A 20439-nucleotide genomic window follows, 5' to 3' on the forward strand; every position below is an offset into this window, starting at 1 on the left:
GTCTGTCCCTGACCTCGCGTCCCCTTTCGCCTGCGTTGCCTGCTCTCTCCTTGGTGCTCCAGTCTCCTGATTTCCTGCTTATCTCCCGGCTGTTTCTTTTTGGACTCCTTTGGTGGCTTATTCTCCGCTCAGCCTGGAATGTAGAGTTCCTCACCCACTTTTTGTCTGTTTAACTGGGCTTTGTTATGCTGGTAACTCTGAATCTCTTATCTCCTGTTTAGCTTCTTTCGGAACCCAGTGAATTGCTCCTACTCTACTCAAATCTGAAGTCTGCATATTTCTTTTCTTTGAGACAGAGTCTCGCTCTGTCACCCAGCTAGAGTGCCGTGGCATCATCACAGCTCACTGCAACCTCCAACTCCTCGGCTCAAGCCATCCTCCTGCCTCAGCCTGTAGCCGCACACTCCCATGGCCTGGCTAATTTTTTAACATTTTGTAGAGACGGGTCTCGCTGTTGCTTGGGCTGGTCTTGAACTCCTGGCCTCAAGTGATCCTCCTGCCTTCCCGCCTTGGCCTCCCAGAGTGCTGGGATTACAGGGTGAGCCACTGTGTCTGGACATGGCATATTTCTTAGCTCCTACTTTCTTTCTCAGTTAACACATCCAGCCAACAACCAAATGCTGTTGATTTCACCCACTGAACGCCTGTTGAATCTACCACTTCTTTTCACCTCTGCTATTAGTTGAAGCCAGGTAACCCTTTTCACCAGCATCACTGTAATAACTTCTTTTGGCCTCTTGGAGCCTGTTTTCCACCTTTAGGTATCAAGAAGCAGCTTTTTGAAACCGTTTGATTGTGTCATTCCTCTGCTTCAAAAGCTTTTCAGTTGTTGCCCCTCGTTCTTGAGAGGACCCGCACGCCAGTCCTTCACCCCCCATGTGCTCTGGCTCTTGCTCATGTGAGTATTTTCACCTGCGGCCCCTGCTCTCGCGCTGTGCTTCAGCAGCACAAGCCTCTCAGTTCCTGGAGCAGCTGTGTTCCTTCCAGCCTTAGAGGAGGGACTGAGAGCTTCTGCTCTCATCTCTAAAAAAGGTTAGACTGGGTGGCTTGAAGAAACCTTCCAGTACTAAATTCTGACTCTCAGCTCAGTAAAGTCCAAGTTGAAAAATATCCACTATTTTCAGATTTATATTATAAATTGGTTATCCAGTAACACAGTATGACAGCAGGAAGCTGAAGTCACCCATCCTTTGTTTTTCAGTGTGAGAGTAGCCAGTTTAGTGACCTGCTTTTGAATACCCTCCCCTGATAATCAGAACGTTTGCTGTATTCTTGTTTGTGAGCGCGTGTTCGTGTCCCGCTTCCGCGAGCGTATGCGTCCGTTCTCCCCAGAAACGGTCCTGAGTGGGGGGTGGGGCCGAGTGCAGCAGGTTCCTTGCTCCCCAGGCAGGGTCTGCGGAGCTTGGCTGTGAGATGCAGTCACTCGATGTGGAGGTGAGGTACAAGTGGAGCCTTCTGCCAAGTGCCAGACACCCTTCCGGAGGAAATGATGCAGATTCAGAAACGTAGGGAGTTGCTTTTGCATGTTTGCAGGGCCAGGGGTGATGGAGACTCCCCATGGTCTGGTTGTCTGACGTGTCAGCTCCGTCACTGCTGGAGGGGCTGGTCTGGCAGAGCCGGGGGCTTCTCTGCACGTCGGGAGCAGCTGTCCTTACAAGGTGGTGGCATAGGGCCGTGGCAAGTCTGCCGTCTTGCAGATGCGGAACTTAACTGCGCCCTTTCCTGTTCATATCTGGAGGGTCCCAAGAACCTCCACCCTTTAGGCTGGGGGTTCACTGGGGAGAAAACCCCAATGATTTGTGCTGCCCACATGCTGAGAAAATTCATGTCCTCTGATGGTGAAGATAGATTTGGATGTGCCTGGACAAACAGCTTCCTAACAAGGCACAATTAATGGGAATATAACACTTTATTATCAAGAAAGAAAAGAGGCACAAAACTAGTGTCTTCTTTCCCTACCTTAATCGTAAGAAAGAGAAGCTAGTATTGTTTCTTAAGGGTCCTTAAGGGAATCATGCTTTATGATCCCAAATGAGAACAGTATGACGAGAAGTATGTTGAATGAGGTAGTTGGGAACAGACAAACTGAGTCTGGGAAAAGGTGAGAACCAGAGTGGAGCAGACGTGGGTACTGCCGGCCAGACACCCAGGTCAGAGGGCGGCTGTGGGTGTGAAGTCTGCGGTTGAGGCACCTCTGAGCAAATGCAGGAAGAAGGTAGCAGGAAACCAGTGTGTTGTGTTAAGGAATAGAGAAATTAAAAAACATAGACAAAGGATCTGGACTCTGTTTTGGCTTTATTGATACCATTTTAGCCTGAAAGTTTTATGTGATCCTGTGGAGCAGTGCTCCAAAAGACGGACTGAATTTCCTACCAACTCTTCAAGAAAGTGAAGTAACGAGAAATAAAGAAATGAGAGTATTTTGCTCCCTAGTGGTGGTAGACTGTACAGTCAAGCATTTTGGGGAAACATGTGAAAACCTATAATACAGATTCTCAAAGAGATTAAAAAATACTGTAATGATATAACAAAGAGCTCCTGAAAAATAACCATAATGGATAAATAAAAGTATGTGGTTACTACAGAAAAATGTAGTGATTGAGAACAGAGGTCAGCAAACTGCTGTTTGCAGGCCAGTCTGGTCTGCCACCTGTGATTGTAGACACACAGCCACACTCACTTGTGCGTTGTTGGTAGCTGCATCCGTACTGCAGCGGCAGAGGTGAGGCAGAGCCATGGCGGAGACTGCGTTGGCTTCATGCTTAAAATATTTACTGTCTGGCCCTTAAGAAAAAAATTGTGGACCTCTGAAGAGGATTAAGTGGAGTTATTTTCCAATGCAGTGAAATTATAAAGAGAAATAAAAATAATAGGTAAAAATATAAGAAACACTTAAGATTAAACACACACACATACATTTAGGTCATAGCAGGAATTCCAGAAATAGCAAAAAGGGACAAGTAGAGCAATTATCAAAGAGGTGACAGGAGAAAACTTTCCTAAGCCGCAGCAAACCAGCGTTCAGACAGAGATGAGCTTGTGCTGCACAGAATTGCTGGAAGGAAAACCCAGCAAACTTGGGGACAGCCCAGTGTCGCTGCTGAACTCTGAGGATAAAGAACACAGATATTTCAGAGTAAAAGCATCAGGCTTCTTTTTGGCTTCTAATCTGGGAAGGCAAAAGCTAGAGAGCAGCAAGACAGTGCGTACAGACTTCTGAAACAGATGCATGAACTGCCTTTGTGGTTTTACAGAAAATCATATTCTGTGCCTGAGGAGCTGTCATGTGGCTGTCTTGATAAAATTTTAGGATTTATTAGGATCATGCCAACATTTCAGTAGATGTGGATGTTAAAGGCAGCCTCATCCCCCAAGTTTGCAACTTGGCGTGGTTTTGAGGGAAGTGGCGAGTTCAGGGGCAGTCCACTGTTGGAAAGGAAAGATACGCAGAGCTGACACAGGCACTAACCCAGCTGTGCAGGTATCTGCGGAGCCAGGGAACACTTGGGACTGATCTAAGATAACCTCTGTCTCTGGAAAAATCTCAGATCAGTAAAACACTGCAGTAGAGTAAGGAAGTATCTCTAGTGAGGTGGAAGGGCACATTGGTGGGAGCAGGGACACTTGTTGGTGGCTAAATTTATTGGGAGACAGGATCTCGCACCCTGTCAGGAGTGGTTGTCACAAATTAGGAAGAGTTGGTGAGACCCAGCCTAGCTGAGTTTATATAGGGTTTCCCAGCCAGAACAGACCAGAAAACAGCGTAGCCTAGAACCAAATCCATCAGTGCCTCTAACCCCTGCCGGCTGGATGACAGATTCATTCCAGCATGGCAAGGTCACTGGGTATCATCTAAGGCTGTGGCCTCGATCCCCATCCGTGGCCTGTGAGGCACCAGGCGAGTGAGCTGAGCTTCATCTGCGTTTACAGCTGCTCTGCACCTCCTGTCAGGTCAGCAGCAGCATCGCATTCTCCTGGGAGCGTAAACTGCACGTGGGAGGGACCTGGGTTGTGGCTCCTGTGAGAATCTGATGCCTGAGGACCTGAGTGGAGCGGAGGTGGTGATGCTAGAGCTGGGGAGCGACTGCACATACAGATTATCATTAGCACAGAGGTCTGACTGCACAGTAAATGCAATGCCCTTGGCTCACCTCAAACCATCCCCCCCACCCGTCGTGGAAAATTGTCTTCCAGAAAACCGGTCGCTAGTGCCAAAAATGTTGGGGACCACACATCTAATTAGTGACCATCAAAATACAGCAGATTTGTTGCTGAACGCTGGAAGGTTATATTTAAAATCAGAGCACTGCTCAGATCACACTGTTCTCTGGTAACAATAATGGTGACTGATATTACATTTGTCTCATTTTTTCCAAAAGAATAAAACTTAAATGGTTATTATGCAGATACGTGGATGGCCAAAACTAGACCAAATAGCTATTAATTTCTAAATAATAACCTATTTTTTTGCCTTACCAATCATTTTTTTGTGCATATATTTCTTTTGGGGATTTCATTATAAGAGGTAACTGTCGTAGTCCAAAAGTCAGGCATTTTTATGTTCTAGGTAAATTTATTATATTAAAGTCATTCATCAATAGTATATAAACCCATCAGAATAAGTTTTTTGATAATAAGATCATTTTTCCAACACATTGTTCCCCGTATTTCAGAAAAGGCGACGGCGGATAGACCGCAGTATGATTGGAGAACCAACGAACTTTGTCCACACGGCTCACGTAGGGTCAGGAGACCTCTTCAGTGGCATGAACTCGGTAAGTGCGCTGGGTGGAACGTGCAGACAGGCGTGTGCAAACTGCGTAGTAAGTACATACGTTTTCAGTAACTCTGTGCTAAGTTAATTTGTAGACAGTGACTATAAATGTATAATGTGAGCATAGAACGGAGAGGAAAATTACGAAAATTAAGTCTCTAATTTGCCAAGTATTTGTTTCTGTTTCTTGTACTAAACTCTTCATAGCTGCCATATTCTTGAATACTTTGAAACTTCAAAGGATTTGGGTTCAGAATGGAGGTTAACATCCTATTGATTGTCATGCTTCCACCAAGGGACTTGGAGATCAGCCTTTCATTAATAATATTTAATTTCTTTGGTTCTCTTAAGTTCACGTAATTGACTTTTGCAGACATTTTTATTGCATTTACTTTAAGAAGTATGAATGTTTGTGATTTATTTGTTTACTGTAAGTTCTCATGCACTAAACACAGGAGTAAGATTTGCGCATATCCCTTTAGGGCAAGGCAGCAAAAATTTGTCATATTTGGCAGGAAGATGGGAAGAACCAGAAATAAGGAGGGAAGATCTATTTGCTGTCTCTTATAGAGGTTTCAGTGAATTTCAGAGTAGACTTGAGATTTACCTTTTATTCCTTAATTTTTCTCTAAGAGAAGACCATAATGCAGTATGATAGAAAAAAACACCAGACTGCTTACCAGGGCTCTGCCTCACTTTTGTCTTTGAGCAAGCCACTAAGCATCGAGGCCTCTTTCCCTGAGGCTTAAAGTCAACAAGTGTCTAGATGATGCCTAAAGTGTTCAGAACCAGAAAGTCAATTCAGATTTTTATAAACACAAAATTATGATCCATTGTGTCCTGACTCACAAGACAGCATTAACAAGAGAACAGAGACTTTTAATAGGTAGACGGTTACCCTGGATACAACACCACATTCGTCAGGTCACTTACTAGGTGACCAAAGAAGTGACATTTGTAGCTTCTTGGAAAGGAAATAGCTTGTTTGTTGTTTTAAATCTGTAGGAAAAGTACTTTGTTTCACTTGACGGCTTTTGTGGACCTGCAGGGGCATCACGTTGTCAAAACAGAGTCAGTTGCTTTGTTTCCTGGATCAACATGGAGTGAAAAAACTAAATGGGACACTATTACTTTTATTAATATGGTTATTATATATAAAAATAGAATGAGTGACCTCAAATTTATTATATAATGATGAATTTTAATTTCTTTCCCATCAACTGATGTCACTTTGCCACTTCAGATTTTTTTTAAAAATCCAGCTGTGTAGGAAAAATTAAGTTTTAGTTCATGGTGTTTGTAACCTTTTAAATTTTGTTTATGCACATTTCAGAATTTCCTTTAAGATTCCTCCCTGGCATTTTATCTCAGTGAAAAGCCTGCCATTGGTTGACCCAACTCTTGTGCCTGCTGTAAGTTCAGGTGGAACCTCAGGACTGCACTTGGCAGGGTTTCCCTGGCTGCCTCTGCAGCTTAGAGCTGTCGTCAGAGTTCTCTTCTGCAGCCTCCAGGCGGCCTTCTCTGCTCCCAAGTGTATTTTTTATGGAGCATTTCAGCTTTAGAACCAAATGTGTCTCCCAAAGATTTTTGGTAGCCATTTCATACCCGAGTTTCTTGTCTCTAAAGCAATACTCAGCACGCAGCCCTCACAGAGCACTGAGTTCTAACTTTGATATGCCTGACTCTGAGAGAAATTATGTTCTGTGCAATAATGGTGTAAATAAGGCAAACCCATAAATAGATGTCGTATTAATCCAAAAAAATGCTGTCTCTTAAGTTTGTCCTAAGAGCTGAGACTGGAACTTATGAGCACAGCTTGATGCACTGGCCTGCACTGTGTTACTGAATGGTCAAATGACTTGTAGTTTCTTTTTTCCTCCAAGTGTACTGTTCTTTCCAAGACTGTCTTTTATACTGACTTACTCCCAGAGAAGATTTCTGTGACCCTTTCAGTGATACAACCCTGTTGTGATAAATTACTGTGTATCACAGTCCCTACAGTAATCGATTCAGTCTCAACACTGAAAGGTTACTTTTTACAGAATCCGAACCTTTTAGTTTGAAATTGAAGGATTGACTTTTGTAGGAAAAATACTTTTTTTCTTAATTAGAATCTACGTGGCATTATAAATGAACAGTGTAAAAACATGATATTGTTTTTTAAAATAAGCCTAAAATATCTATAAACGCTAACATGGCATGGTATCAGGGCTGCAATTGTTTGTGCCATGTGAACGTGCTGTTGCCGACTAGGAAGGGCAGTTAATGGGTGTGAGCTGGTTTCACATGGCAGGGAGTGGCCTCCTCAGACCGTGTGAACTGAGCAAGTCTGTAGATTATTCATTTGGTTAATGTAAATATATATTATTATAGTAACACCTTAGTATATACTATTGGAATAACATGTTCCACATAAGTAAATTTTCCACATCAGTAAAAATGTACCCATTGAAGAGCCATTTTCTCATTTAGACCCTTTTGATCTTAAGTAAACGATGCATTTTACATTTTGCTATTCTTTTCTATTATCATATATATTTAAACCTGCCTAACTCCAAAAATGACTTGGCGAAGTCGTGTTACTTTATTTAAACGTACAGTATTTAATGTATTGGCTCAGCATCACCAGTGAGAAACCCCCTGACGTGTGCTTTAGGTGATGGTGCGCGGTCAGATCACTGGCTGGCTGGGGCCCCACCCACCACTCCCCGCCACAGTGTGGGAGTGAGAAGGGCCCTTTGATTCCAGGTAACACCCTGACACTGCCGCCCCCATCCCTGGGCCACGGACCAAGACTGGTCTGTAGCCTGACGGGCGCTGGGCTGCACAGCGGGGGGATGAGCGGAGCTTCGTCTGTGTTTGCATCCGCTGCCCAGCACTGCCCAGGCCCCTGGCACTGCCCAGGCCCGGCCGCCTGTCAGATTCTCACAGGAGCACAAACCCTGCTGTGAACTGCACATGGAGGGACGTGGGTTGTGGCTCCTTAGGAGAATCTGATGCCCAGTGGTCTGAGGTGGAGCTGGGTGGTGATGCTGGTGCTGGGGAGCGGCTGCAAATACAGATTCTCATTAGCAGAGAGGTCTGACTGCACAGTAAATGTAATGCGCTTGAATCATCCCCCCATCTCTCCTACCCCCAGTCCATGGAAAAATTGTCTTCCATGAAACTGGTCTCTGGTGCCAGAAAGGTTGGGGACTGCCGTCCTGATGGACTCTTCATGGTTAGACCGTCACCTCCAGAATCTTATTGCTCATGTTCCTTCTACCAGTGTAGCCCGACTCTGATTCTTTGCTTCCATAATGCTTCTAATTTATGCAGCCTAAGACTGGAATAATAATGTTACACTAAAAGTACTTCAGTTTGCAGGTGACTGTATGTGCTGTTGTTTGAGCAAAAAGTAAAAAAATGTTCCAGCACATCTATGTCTCCCAATCTGTGAGGAAACAGCCCTGTAAGATGGTTAGGAGAGATTATCATCTTAACCACTTTACAGATCAGAAGCTGATATTCAGGAGATAAAAGTAGTTCACCCAGTTATAATATTAATAAACTGTGAGTACACTCTTTGAATTCTTGGACTTTGACTTTATTAAGTCTGTAAATTTTACCATAGACTTTTAAGATTTATCATTGGCTGGTCCAGTTTCATTCATCCTTGTTTTTTTATTTTCTAAGTAACTGAGGTGACCATATGTGTGAGGTATCTGTAAATTCAGATATTTGAGATTGAGGCACAGAAAGTTGAGTTGATCTGTGTATTTCTGACTGTTTTTGAAATGTCACAAGTACCTTGTAAATTATAAAACCAACTTTTAGTAACTGGGAAGTAGAGAAAGGGGGAAGCAGGAGTTGTAAAAAATGTTTCGGTTATTAGCCTCCCCATTTGCCCTCATAACCAGAAAATTTTGTTTACGCCTATAAATAACAGGTTTTCTTCTGGAAAAAGTATCCCAGCTACAGTGTTGGGAAAAGAATCAGTTGCGCTGGCCCTGGTTCCTGACGGGTGTTGTTGTGTCGCTGCAGGTTAGCTCCATCCAGAGCCAGATGCAGTCCAAGGGCGGCTACGGCGGCGGGATGGCTGCCAGCGTGCAGCTGCAGCTTGTGGACACCAAGGCAGGATAGCCCCGGCTCCCGCCAGTGAGTGCCTCGGGGACGGGGACCTCAGGGCCAACAAATAGCTGACACCATGGGTCATTAATGCTTGGGGTTAAAAAGAAATATATATATATATATATATATATATTTTCTTTTACTTTTTGTTACTTGTAAGCTTACTGGGAAAGTCAAAATTACTTTATTCAGCTGGGTGCAGGTACTACCGTGTTTTGAATATGAGTTTTAGGTTCTTTATGAAGAACTTTAAATGCTTCAACACATCTGGTTGGGGAGGGGGCTTTGAGAATCTGGTTACAAGAGGCTTATGTTTCCTTTTAAACAAGAGTGAAATTATTGAGTATTGATACTGTAGGTAATCTCATGAGTAAGTAATTTTAGAATATTTTGTTTGTAAATCTTTCATTATCAACTTTTCAGATTAAAAAAAGACTACTTTTAAAAAGGATGAACCCTGAAAGTGTAAAAATAACGTGAATTTTTCTTTTGGCTTTATAGGTCATTGTGAATTTCTATATTTCCTCTGTCTACTATAATTTTTTTTTTGTCTTGTGATTGTGGTTTCTTTTATTTTTAATTATAAAAAGAAGTGTGACAGCATCTTGTTCACCCTCTGTGATTGATTACTCCAGTGACACGTTCCTGCTCTGAGGAAGACGCCGGCAGACGGATCCCCCCTGCCCGCCTCCGACTCGCGGACAGCGCTCTGGACTGTGGCCGAGAGCTCGTGTTTAATCAATACGGATCTGATCTTCGCATGATTATTTTTTGTGAATGCTAAACCATTTTGCAATTTTTTTGATTTTAAACGTTTTTCTATTCACCGCCAACCCTCTGCCTTTTATAATTTTATTAGAAAGGAAGGACCTGCTATTATTTGTTAACTTGCCACCATTTATGTATATTTTGCAAGGAATGAGACCCCCAAGCACAATGATCATTTTTATTTGTTTTTGAAACTTCAGCAGAATAGATGATTATCTGCATGCTTTATGAAGTTGTTTTGATGGGAGCCCATGGGAGGCCCAGGGCTGATGACACTGCTGCTAGATACAGAAGGTTCGCTGTGGCACCAGGCACGTCATCTGCACAGAGAAAGGCAACTGGGAGCTTATTTTAGAAGTAGGACTTTTTGGTCTATTTGATTAGAATTGCAGTAAAAGAAAAGCTTGCATTCATAAGGCATTCCTTCTGTTGTAAATGTTGAATATATTTATTTTGAGAGCAAGGACCTGTGATTGTAACAGGTGTGGTTGTGTATCTACGCGTTGTGGTAATACTCTCTTCCAGTCTGATTCTGAGCATCTTCATCTTACTAGCTGTCCATTCTCGGTGTACGTACTCACTTTTATTTTTAATTCTATATTTAATAGCATGGTTTCCAGTAGCAATTTGTTGAACTCCTGGCCTGTACTGTAACTGTAGACTGCCGGAGTCATTGGCCTTTCTGTACTCTGCATATTTAGGGGACAGGGAGGTTGCCAAGAGCAACACACTGACCTGGCTACATTGTTGCCAGTGGGAAAAAAACACCAATATGGTGAGTTTTTATGGTATTGGTGAGAAGCCTTTGCTCAGGTTCCAATATATGTTTATCCTCCACAAATTTTGCGCATTCATATATTTTTATAAAGGTTTCTTCTCCCCTCTTAGACTGTAGTGTTAAGCCAGAGTCAGCAGTTTGTGTTCTCATTAAAATGTTTAAATCCTGTGTCCGATTCAGGCCTTTCAACTACATTTGGTAAGAAAGATTAACATTTCATGCTACAAATGGGGCTTACTTGAAAACTTACTTAGAGAGCTATAAGGAATTAGGTAAAGAAAGGAAATACTTTTTACCTTACCTGTTTCACAGAACTTGGGACTAAGGTAACGTTAGGTTTATGTAGGCAAAACAGGGAAGCACCTCTCTCCCAAGTCTTTGGAATTTAATTTAGCCAGTCCGGTGGGACACCTTGTATTTTGCAATTTTGAACCTTCATCACTGTCAATCCCAAGGTCAGAAAGAATCTGTCAAGGGAAGACATACAGACTCCTCAAAATAGGGAATTTACAGTTTGTTTAATAACTTACAAACTGTGTGGATGCTGCATTCTGGCATTTGCCCGGGTGCTGCTGTCATTTTGCTCTGCCAGGACGCCGCTGTGTGCAAGCTCTTGAAAAGATTGGATTTTCTTGGCATTATCACCACTGATGCTATTTAATGTACTTCTGTTTTGACTGTTTAAATTAGTCTGGTTTTTCTCTTTGTTACATAACTCCTGGAACTACAATACAGGGACCCATGGTCCCTTTTTCCGAACTCACGATTCGATTTTATTCCCTTTTCCAATCACTGTTTCTCCTGCTGCTCCAAGGCAAGCGTTGGAGTGTCCCTCTCGCCACGCAAGCTGGGCTTTCGAGCCTGTGACTTTTCTGCAGCCACCACCAAGTCCACAGGCCAGCAGTGCCTGGGAAAGTGCCAGAAAATTACAAAAAAAGTTAGGTACCAACCTTGGACATACATTTTTTAGGGAGGAGAGTGTGAAGGGAGGCAGCTTTCCACATTCATACATGGAATTGCTTGTAAATCTTGGGAGGCCATTTCTTCCCCATAGCAGTGTATCTCATTTTTAAATTGAAGCTAACTAAATAAATAGGATTTTGCTACTCAACATGCATTATACTGTTAATGCTTTGCTGAAATGTATGCTAACAACTGTTAAGGGAAGCCGAATGGAGACTCACTCACGTGGGTTCTGCCTTCTGTAAACGGTACTTTCCACGACGTGGGCGTGACCTGGTGCCCGTGAGCAGAGCGGGAGCGTTGACGGCAGGGGACACTGGGTCAGCGTTGCCAGGGCAGCAGGATCAGTGGGCCTTGAAAAATACTTTGTGAGCACATTAGCTTTCACTTTTGTTATTAAATTACAGCAGTTTCATCATAAAGAACAAGTTTGCCTTGATTTTAGTTAAAATGACTTCTGCTCAGCACCCAGAAGATAAAATTGACTTATTTTTATAATATAAGCATACTTTTTTTTGTACATTGTGTTCATCCTTGAATAAAGTGAGTTTCAGTGTTGGCTTGTAGATATTAAAAATAAAGTATTGATTTTGATTCAATAAATGTCTTTCTTTCAATCCTAGTTGGTTTTCAGTTTTTTTCTTTCTAGGAATTATTGATCAGAATTCACTTAGAGCACCTTTTTTGCATTCTCATATTATGACCACTATCATGCAAAAGCAATTTTATCACTTTTGACTTTAAAAGAGGATTTAAATTTCTATAATTGAAATGTTGAACTTCACAATTTAAATTATGAATTAAATGCCTAGTCAGAATGAAACTGAAATGTTTAGAAATAAGTCTTATAAAAAAGCTTCTATAAGGTAGGATGAGCGTTACTATTCAGTAGAGAAAAGTAGAAATGAGGCAAAGTTTTAAATATATTAACATTCCATGTCTCTAAGTTTTTGTCTGTCAACCATAAATGATATCTGACTTTTAACAAAGATATCAAATACCTAATTTTCCATACTGAAGCATCTTGTCCTTACAGTATATATAGGATTTAGGTAATTAAAATGAAAATTCAATTAGGAATTCTATTCCTCATACTAGCCACATTTCAAGTGCTTAATAGCATCATGTAGCTGTCGGAATATTTCCATTATGACAAAGTCTCGGGAGTTTAGAGTTTGCTCCCCAAATAGTTCAGGATCGTGGTCCCCACAGGGGGTGATTTTGCTCCCCAGGGGACATTTGGCAATGTCACAGGGCATTTTTGGTTGTCAGACAGGATCTAGGGAGTGGAGACTGGGGTGCTGCTAAACATCCTGTGATGCCCCGGACAGTCCCCAAAACAAAGACTGACTTGGTCTCAAATGTCATCGTGCCACAGCGGGCCCTGGTTTCAGACAAAGGTCTGAATGTCTGTAACTCACCAGAGATGCCGCCTGCAGTCACCACACACGTGGGCCAGTCAGGTGTGGCTGTATCCTGAGAATTGCCACACAGCATTCTAAAAATATAAAAGTCATTAAGAAAAATATTAGAGTGTTTGAAAAAGGTTTGGTAACTTTTGTCCTCATGTCCAAAGACTCTAAAAGGAAATTGGCCTAATATGAAGTTGTTTGCAAAGTAAAATTCTGACAATCCAATAAGACATGCCAATTATGAAGAAGGTATCTGAAGATACTGATTTTGGTATAGCAGGAGCTCTACTTTGAGCTCATGTTTTAAAAGGACGTGCATAAAATGTAGAAAGGTAACCACTAAAAGTAAGACAAATCTGTAAAAAATACCAAGCACATAGTCTGGGAATTGCTAAAACTTGTAAAAATGTAAAATTGGTATAGACAAGGAAATTCTGTGCTCTCTGCTTAAGGTAACTATTAGCAGACTTGAAAGTAATAGAAATTTTACCTTGTATTATTTTCTCCATCCGGAATGGTCCAGTAAGAGGATTGAAATCATTATATGACTTATCTTAATCTGTTTATATTTTGGTGTCTTTACTTTTTGTTTTTATGATGTTTCCCAGACTATGAGGGTTTGTTTTTAATACTTTCTCCCATATACATGTGACCTCTAGGCTCATCTTGACCCCTACACCCTCATCCTCTGAGTGCTTCTCATCCTGACAGTTTCCTGTCTGGCCTGCTGCTCGTGCCCAGAAGAAAAATCTTTGTGTTTTCTGAGGAAAAAAATTACTCCCTGAATAAGAAAGCCCCCCGTGTTTGGTCTGGAACATTACAAGTCAGTGCTCTAAGTGATGACCTTAGTGTTGAAGAAAGTTCACTTTGACATCACTGAATGGTGTTAATATCAGCAGAAAAGCAAAAATGCTTCACTCTGGCCCCTAAATTTTCTCTCCGTAAACGCAAGCTCTAGAGTCAAGTCCTGGGCTCCGTAGCTCTGGACAGGTAAGTGCCACTGAGGGTCTGCCCTGGAGGCCCAGGAAAGACTACACACAGGGTCTTTGTTTTTCTCCTTTAAAGGGGCAGCAAGGAAGACACTTTTTTCAAAACCCTCAGAACCTCACCTGGTTACCTTTTCCTTAAGGTCACTAACTTTTCTGCACATAATTCATCCTTTGTATGTCAGTGTGCTAGACACACGTGCCCTGGCTGAGTCCCTGCCTGTCCCCAGCTTTGTGTCACCCTCCCGCAGGGCTCTGCCTGCCGAGTGCAGCATGAGGTGTCAGAAAACATCTTAGCTGCAGTTTCAAGGTGTGAAAACCAGTGTTTCACTTCACAGAAATACTGCAGAGGGGGCAGCAATCCCTCTGCTTTCTCTTGGCAAAGCCATCTAGCTTCCGAATTACAAATGGGGTGATTTTAAGTTGAACCTCTTTCCAACATCCCATAATGTCTATTTTGTACCCTTACCATTTCCCACAAGTCTGGTGCTTCTGCTCACCTCCGGTGCTTGCTGCTTGGACGGGTCCAGGAGACCCGAGAAGGGACTGTCCTGTGTAGGTACGGCCACAGCAGACGTGGCCGCGGCCAGGGGGGCCAACAGTGTCGGCACCAGCCACTGCTGCAAACCAGAGAGGCAGGAGGCGTCCTTGCCCCTCCCGCCCTCCCTCCCTCCCGCTTTTGAAGCTGATATTCTTGAAGAAAACTAGTGTGATCAGGTAGACGTTTTAGAAACAAATCATCCTGGCAAGTGATGAGGGATGAAAAGGTAAAAGAAATGGAGGGTTCCGGTGTCCAACCTACGATTAACAGTTCTACAAAAGAAAGCAAGGAAAATGCTCTAAAGAGCAGAAAGATAGATAGCATAGAAGAATCTCTTCATTTGTTATCTTTTGAAACTTGAAAATTGTTTTCGCATTTATACTTTCTCCACAGCCCTCAATGGGCCGTTTGTTCTCAAGACTCTGTGTTCAGCTCTGGGAAATCACGTTATTTCTCTGATTATTCCCTCATCTTCTGAGGATTCCCAGATTTCTCGGCAGCAGCACTGTGGTCTGCACTGTATCGGGGCACACCCTCACACTGGCGGGAGAAATTATGTTGAACTAGGATTCTACCTACAGCCAACTCTCAATGAAGTGAGATGGCAAAATACAGATGACCAGACCAGCAGGGAGTCAAAAACGTTCCTTTCCACACCCTTCCTGAAGACTCTCAAGGGTGTTTTCTGCAAGAACAAGTAGAAAAAGTGTCTAGTAACATGATGCAATCTCAGGGTTTCCAGGTCCGAGGCAGACCTCGAATGCATTCCTGTCCACATCAGAACAGTGGAAGGTTTTACAAAAACTGTTCACAGAAGCATGATTAAATGGATACTAGTTAACAGGGACAGTCATGAATTAAAAAAATTTTCACTGGGTGCGCGGAGGACACAGTGGTGAACCAAACCAGGGCTGTGACCCTCCAGGAGCTTTTGTTCCCAGGCTGGGGGCTGCAGAGAGAGACAGACATTAAGTCCGATAAGCGAAGGCTGTAAAAGATTAGAAAATGTTAACTGTCCGGACAAAGCTGGTGATGCAGGAGAGGAGGTGCAGTGTAAAATCTCACCTTGCTCAGACAGCAACGTTGAAAATGAGAAGACATTAGTCACGTGGTGAGGAACACGTTTCACCATGACAGATGAGGAAGACAGATCCGTATAGGCTTGTAGAAACCAAAAACACCCAAACATACAGTTTTGAGCAACTGACGGATGTGCCCCAAGTGCCTAGAGCAGCACTGGCCGTGCAGGAGGGTCCCAGAAGTACGTTCTGAATGAAACAAGAAATGCCATTTGAGAGGCACAGTTTTAGTGACAACTGCATTTCATTACAATCTTGTACAGTGAATTATAAGTACAATATATAAATACCTCTTTAAGTGACAGCATGAAAGACCAGTTGCAAAACAATGTACATTTTAGAAAGCAATTCAGAGGATGGCGTGGGGGAAAAGAAATGGGACGAAGTGTTAACCTCCTTTATGTCCATATTCAGCACTCAGGAATTATTTCTATATGTGCTAAAAATACATAAATTTCTAACAAATGAGACATTTAAATGTAAAAATGTAACAAAACTCGGAAGAAGAAAGGACAATAAGTCTGTGACCTGCCCTATCTTTGGTTGCACACAATAACCTGTACGACAAGTCGATGACTCAGGGAATGAAAGTGTCTGCGTCACTCAGCCCTGAGGAAGTGACCTCAGAACCCAGAAGGCTGCGGTGGATGTCATCAGGAAGTGGATAAGGAGACTTTTACTTGTCATTTCATGCCATTCTATACGGTTTGGATTTCATTCTTTTCTACTAATTTCATAATAGTAATATAAAACAAATATTTTAACAAAGAAAGAGGGGTGATTTCAGAAAGATGGCAGATGAGAGAGCTCCAGACCCTCGTGCCCCAAGGAAAACACTTAATAGATAACATTTGGACCAAAATAGCTTTGTGAAAATTCTATTATAGAAACCAATGAAGAAGCACCAAGGAGTGAATGCCTCAACAGGGAAAAGTCAGACAAAATTACAGAAAATTCTGTGGCGTTTTGCTTACTCGTGCTCCACCCCTTCTCTGGCGCAGGACCACGCCTGGCTCTCTCCTTTGCGATGTTTGCCCCCCAAACTCAGCCTCCATGCTCTGAGGAGGCTGTGACAGCCACGTGGCCAGGTCACCTAGACAGGTCCCTGCGGTCGGAACTGAGGCCTCGGACGACAGCTGGCGTCAGCTTCCGCGCCACGAGCCTGCAAGTAACTCCTGTCCTCGCCTTAAGTCTGTCCTCGGAGGCCTTGGACACTGGGGCAGAGACAAGCCACCATCACCAAGCCCTGTGCAAACTCCTGTCCCATAAATAAGCACAATAAATGGTTGTTTCCTGGCACTAAATTGTGGGTTGATTTGTGACTCAGTCATAGTGACTGGGACAACATATTAATAGAATAAAGGAGGGAAAAAAACCCCAAAATTACCTCAATAGATGCAGAAAAAGCATTTAAATAGTTCCACACCTATTCATGATTAAAAACTTAGCAAACTAGGAATAGAAGGGAACTTTCTTAATCTGACAAGAGTTAATACATAAGATTTACAGCAAGCAGCGTATGTACTGGTGAAATGTTGACAGTTTTTCACTATCACCACTTTTATTCAGCACTATGTTGAAAGTTGTAGCCAATAAAAAAATAACACATCTAAGAATTAAAACGGAAGAAATAGAACTATCTTTAGCTGCACATTACATGTGCAGGGGGACCCGAGGGGCGGGGACACCGGGGGGACCCGAGGGGCGGGGACACCGGGGGGACCGGGGGACCCGAGGGGCGGGGACACCGGGGGGACCCGAGGGGCGGGGGGACCGGGGGGACCGGGGGGACCCGAGGGGCGGGGACACCGGGGGGACCCGAGGGGCGGGGACACCGGGGGGACCGGGGGACCGAGGGGCGGGGACACCGGGGGGACCCGAGGGGCGGGGACACCGGGGGGACCGGGGGACCCGAGGGGCGGGCACACCGGGGGCACCTGAGGGGCGGGGACACCGGGGGGACCGGGGGCCACAGGAGTGACTGACAAAGGCGACGCATCCGGAACACGGAAAGAACACCTACAAATCAATGAGGAAAAAACAGACTTAAAAAGGCGTTTCATAAAAGAAACCAAACGTTCACACGGGTATGAAAGCTCAGCCGCACGGATCATGATCAGGGAAACGGAAGCTGAAGCCGCAATAAAACAGCATTAAAGTTCGAGCCCGAAAACGCCAGCGGCCGGAAGAACATTCGGGTTTCCGCGTCGGCACCGACCGGCCCTTACGCGCATTCCCGGCCCCCCCGGGCCGTCGGGGGTCGGACCGTCCGTCCTTCCCGGCGCGTTTCCCTGGGAACCGGCGACGGTCCCGCGGGTTCCGGGTCCCGCGGGTTCCGGGTCCCGCGGGTTCCGGGTCCCGCGGGTTCCGGGTCCCGCGCCCGCATGCGCAGACCGAGCCGGAGCCGCCCGCGCCCCCGCCCAGACGGGCCAGCTGGGATCCGAACCTCTGACTCTCCTCTCGTCACCTCCGTGGAGGACGATCCCCCCAACACGCCACCGTCACGCGACCTGCAAAGTCGCCGAGACGTCACCCCCCGCCCCCACCTGAGCCGACGACCCCGAGTCGCCTCGTCCCACGGCGCCGCCTGGTGGTCGCAGCGCGCGTTCGCCGCCGCCCCGGCCAGACCCCGCCGCTGCCGGAGTTTTCCGCCCAGTTCGCGGCCAGGGTCACGTGCAAACCCGCCGAGTCCTTCCTAGACGGGCAGCGCGCCACGTGCTCACCGGACAGTTGTCCCTTCTTTACGAAGTGCTGCTTTGCGTTTTCTGCCCATTTTTCTGTTGAGTATTATTTCCCTTTCGGTGCATAGAAGCACTTCATATGCGCCAGACTCCGTCCTTTGAAGGGCTATGAATTAAAAATGTATTTCCCAACTCTATGGCCTCTTTGTTCTTACAAACGGTATTTTTTGGTGAATATATTTTTAATTTTAATATAGTCAAATATATCAACCATTTATTTTATAGTGTTTTCTTGTATCTTATTTGAGAAATACTTACCACTCCTGAGATTTCGTTAGATAATTTCCGTGTTATTTCTTCTGTCAGTGTTTGGTAGAAATTACCGGTAAAGCTATCCAGGACTGGAATTTTCTTTGTGGAAAAGCTTTTAAATTACAGATTCAATTTAATAGTTACCAGACTACTAAATTTTCTTTCTTGTTATGGTTCTGGTAAGCTATGTTGCTACATTTCAAACTATCTTAACATAATCAATGATTCTTTTCATTCCTGACGGTTAGTTCTGGCATTTTTATTTTTACTTGATAATTCACACCAAGAGTTCACTACCCATTTTATGTCTTTTCAAAGAACCAATTTATTGCTTTAATCTTTTTTTTTTTTTTTTTCGAGACAGAGTCTCACTTTGTTGCCCGGGCTACAGTGAGTGCCATGGTGTCGGCCTAGCTCACAGCAACCTCAAACTCCTGGGCTTAAGCGATCCTCCTGCCTCAGCCTCCCGAGTAGCTGGGACTACAGGCAAGTGCCACCATGCCCGGCTAATTTTTTTTCTATATATATTTTTAGTTGGCCAGATAATTTCTTTCTACTTTTAGTAGAGACGGGGTCTCGCTCAGGCTGGTCTCGAACTCTCGGCCTCCCAGAGGGCTGGGATTACAGGCGTGAGCCACCGCGGCCGGCCTGCTTTAATCTTTCTTTGCAGATTATATATTTCATTAATTTCCGTTAATTCTTTTTTTTACTTCCTTCCATTAGTTTGGATTAATTTGCTGTTATTCTGGTTTCTTGAGAAGAATGCTTAATTTTTAGGCTTTCTTCTTTTCTAATATTTGCACCTAAGGCTATAAACTTCCCTTTAAGTATGGTTTTAATTATATCCCAAAGATTTTCATATTCATATTTGCATTTTGATTCAGTTCAAAATAATTTCTACTTTCCACTGTTAGAGGTGTATTTCTTAACTTCCAAATTTTTTTTTTTGAGACAGAGTGTCACTTTGGTGCCCTGGCTAGAGTAAGTGCCGTGGCGTCAGCCTAGCTCACAGCAACCTCAAACTCCTGGGCTCAAGTGATCCTGCTGCCTCAGCCTCCCGAGTAGCTGGGACTACAGGCATGTGCCACCATGCCCGGCTAGTTTTTTCTATATATATTTTAGTTGACCAGCTAATTTCTTTCTATTTTTAGTAGAGACGGGGTCTCGCTCTTGCTCAGGCTGGTCTCGAACTCCCGACCTCGAGCGATCCACCCGCCTCGGCCTCCCAGAGTGCTAGGATTACAGGCGTGAGCCACCGTGCCTGGCCCAAATTTTTGTTATTAATTTAGTTCTGCCGTAGTCAGAGAACCTTCCTATTATTTGACAGTTTCTTTATGGCTTAACATATAGTGAATTTTCATAAATGCTCCACCTTCACCTGAAAATAATGTATGTTCTGTAGTTGTTGGTACAGTGTTCCATATAGGCCCATGAGATTGAGTTTATTAATTGTGTTGTTCTAATCTCCTGTATCCTCACTGATGAGGAGGGGGTGTCTGATTTTATCGTTTACTGAGACAGCTGTGTCACAATTCTGTGTATGGATGTGAGCCCTTGGTCAAAATGGAATATCTGCCGCTTTACCCTCCTGCCTGAAGCAACTAAAAAACTGGACAAAATACAAAAAACAATGCCACTGAAGACACTGGGCATCTAAGAACAGTAACTGTTGAGAGAACAAGAAACAAAAAGAGGTGAGACATTTTAACATTAATACCAAACTTTGACAAGAGTAGAAAATTATAGACCATTTCTCTCTTGAACACAGATGCAAAAATCCTAAATAAAATATTGCAAAATACATTTAGAGATATGTAGAAATAATAATGTAACTAAGTACATTTTATATTAGTAATACGCAAGGGTGAGGGGGGGTCAACACCATGAAATCTATCAATTAACTCACCAGACTAACACATAAGTGAAAAACAATTTGATCATCTCAATAGATTCAAGAAAAGCATTTGACAAAATTCAACACCAGAAATCCTCTTAGCAAACTATTAATATAAATAAAAGGGAACTTCCTTAAACT

At 43.7% G+C, this 20439-nt stretch overlaps 1 protein-coding gene and 1 long non-coding RNA gene across 7 annotated transcripts in view; one reads left to right on the forward strand and one right to left on the reverse strand.

The window, feature by feature from the left end:
• Window positions 1-12015, forward strand: part of CDC42SE2 (CDC42 small effector 2) — a 79620-nt gene extending 67605 nt beyond the window's left edge. For 3 of the 4 annotated variants that reach the window (XM_045550713.1, XM_045550714.1, XM_045550712.1), the window contains 3 exons: window positions 4674-4775; window positions 8798-8911; window positions 9386-12015. In XM_045550713.1, coding sequence (XP_045406669.1) covers window positions 4674-4775; window positions 8798-8896 — 201 coding nt within the window. In that variant the 3' untranslated portion in view covers window positions 8897-8911; window positions 9386-12015. The remainder of the gene's footprint in view (window positions 1-4673; window positions 4776-8797; window positions 8912-9385) is intronic. The other variant, XM_045550715.1, reaches the window with a different exon arrangement.
• Window positions 9817-17760, reverse strand: LOC123637737. Of its 3 annotated transcripts, XR_006735046.1 has the most exons (5): window positions 17640-17760; window positions 15398-15600; window positions 12815-12891; window positions 10732-10897; window positions 9817-9972 (listed from the first exon to the last, which is right to left on the reverse strand). It is a non-coding gene; the product is annotated as an uncharacterized LOC123637737 (long non-coding RNA). The 3 variants fall into 3 exon arrangements; XR_006735045.1 differs by lacking the exons at window positions 12815-12891; window positions 15398-15600; window positions 17640-17760 and adding an exon at window positions 11195-12428; XR_006735044.1 differs by lacking the exons at window positions 12815-12891; window positions 15398-15600; window positions 17640-17760 and having other exon boundaries at window positions 10732-12428.
• Between the last annotated feature and the right edge of the window lie 2679 nt (window positions 17761-20439).

Source organism: Lemur catta, chromosome 5, assembly GCF_020740605.2.
Source record: "Lemur catta isolate mLemCat1 chromosome 5, mLemCat1.pri, whole genome shotgun sequence".
In the NCBI taxonomy this organism is placed as follows: domain Eukaryota; kingdom Metazoa; phylum Chordata; class Mammalia; order Primates; family Lemuridae; genus Lemur; species Lemur catta.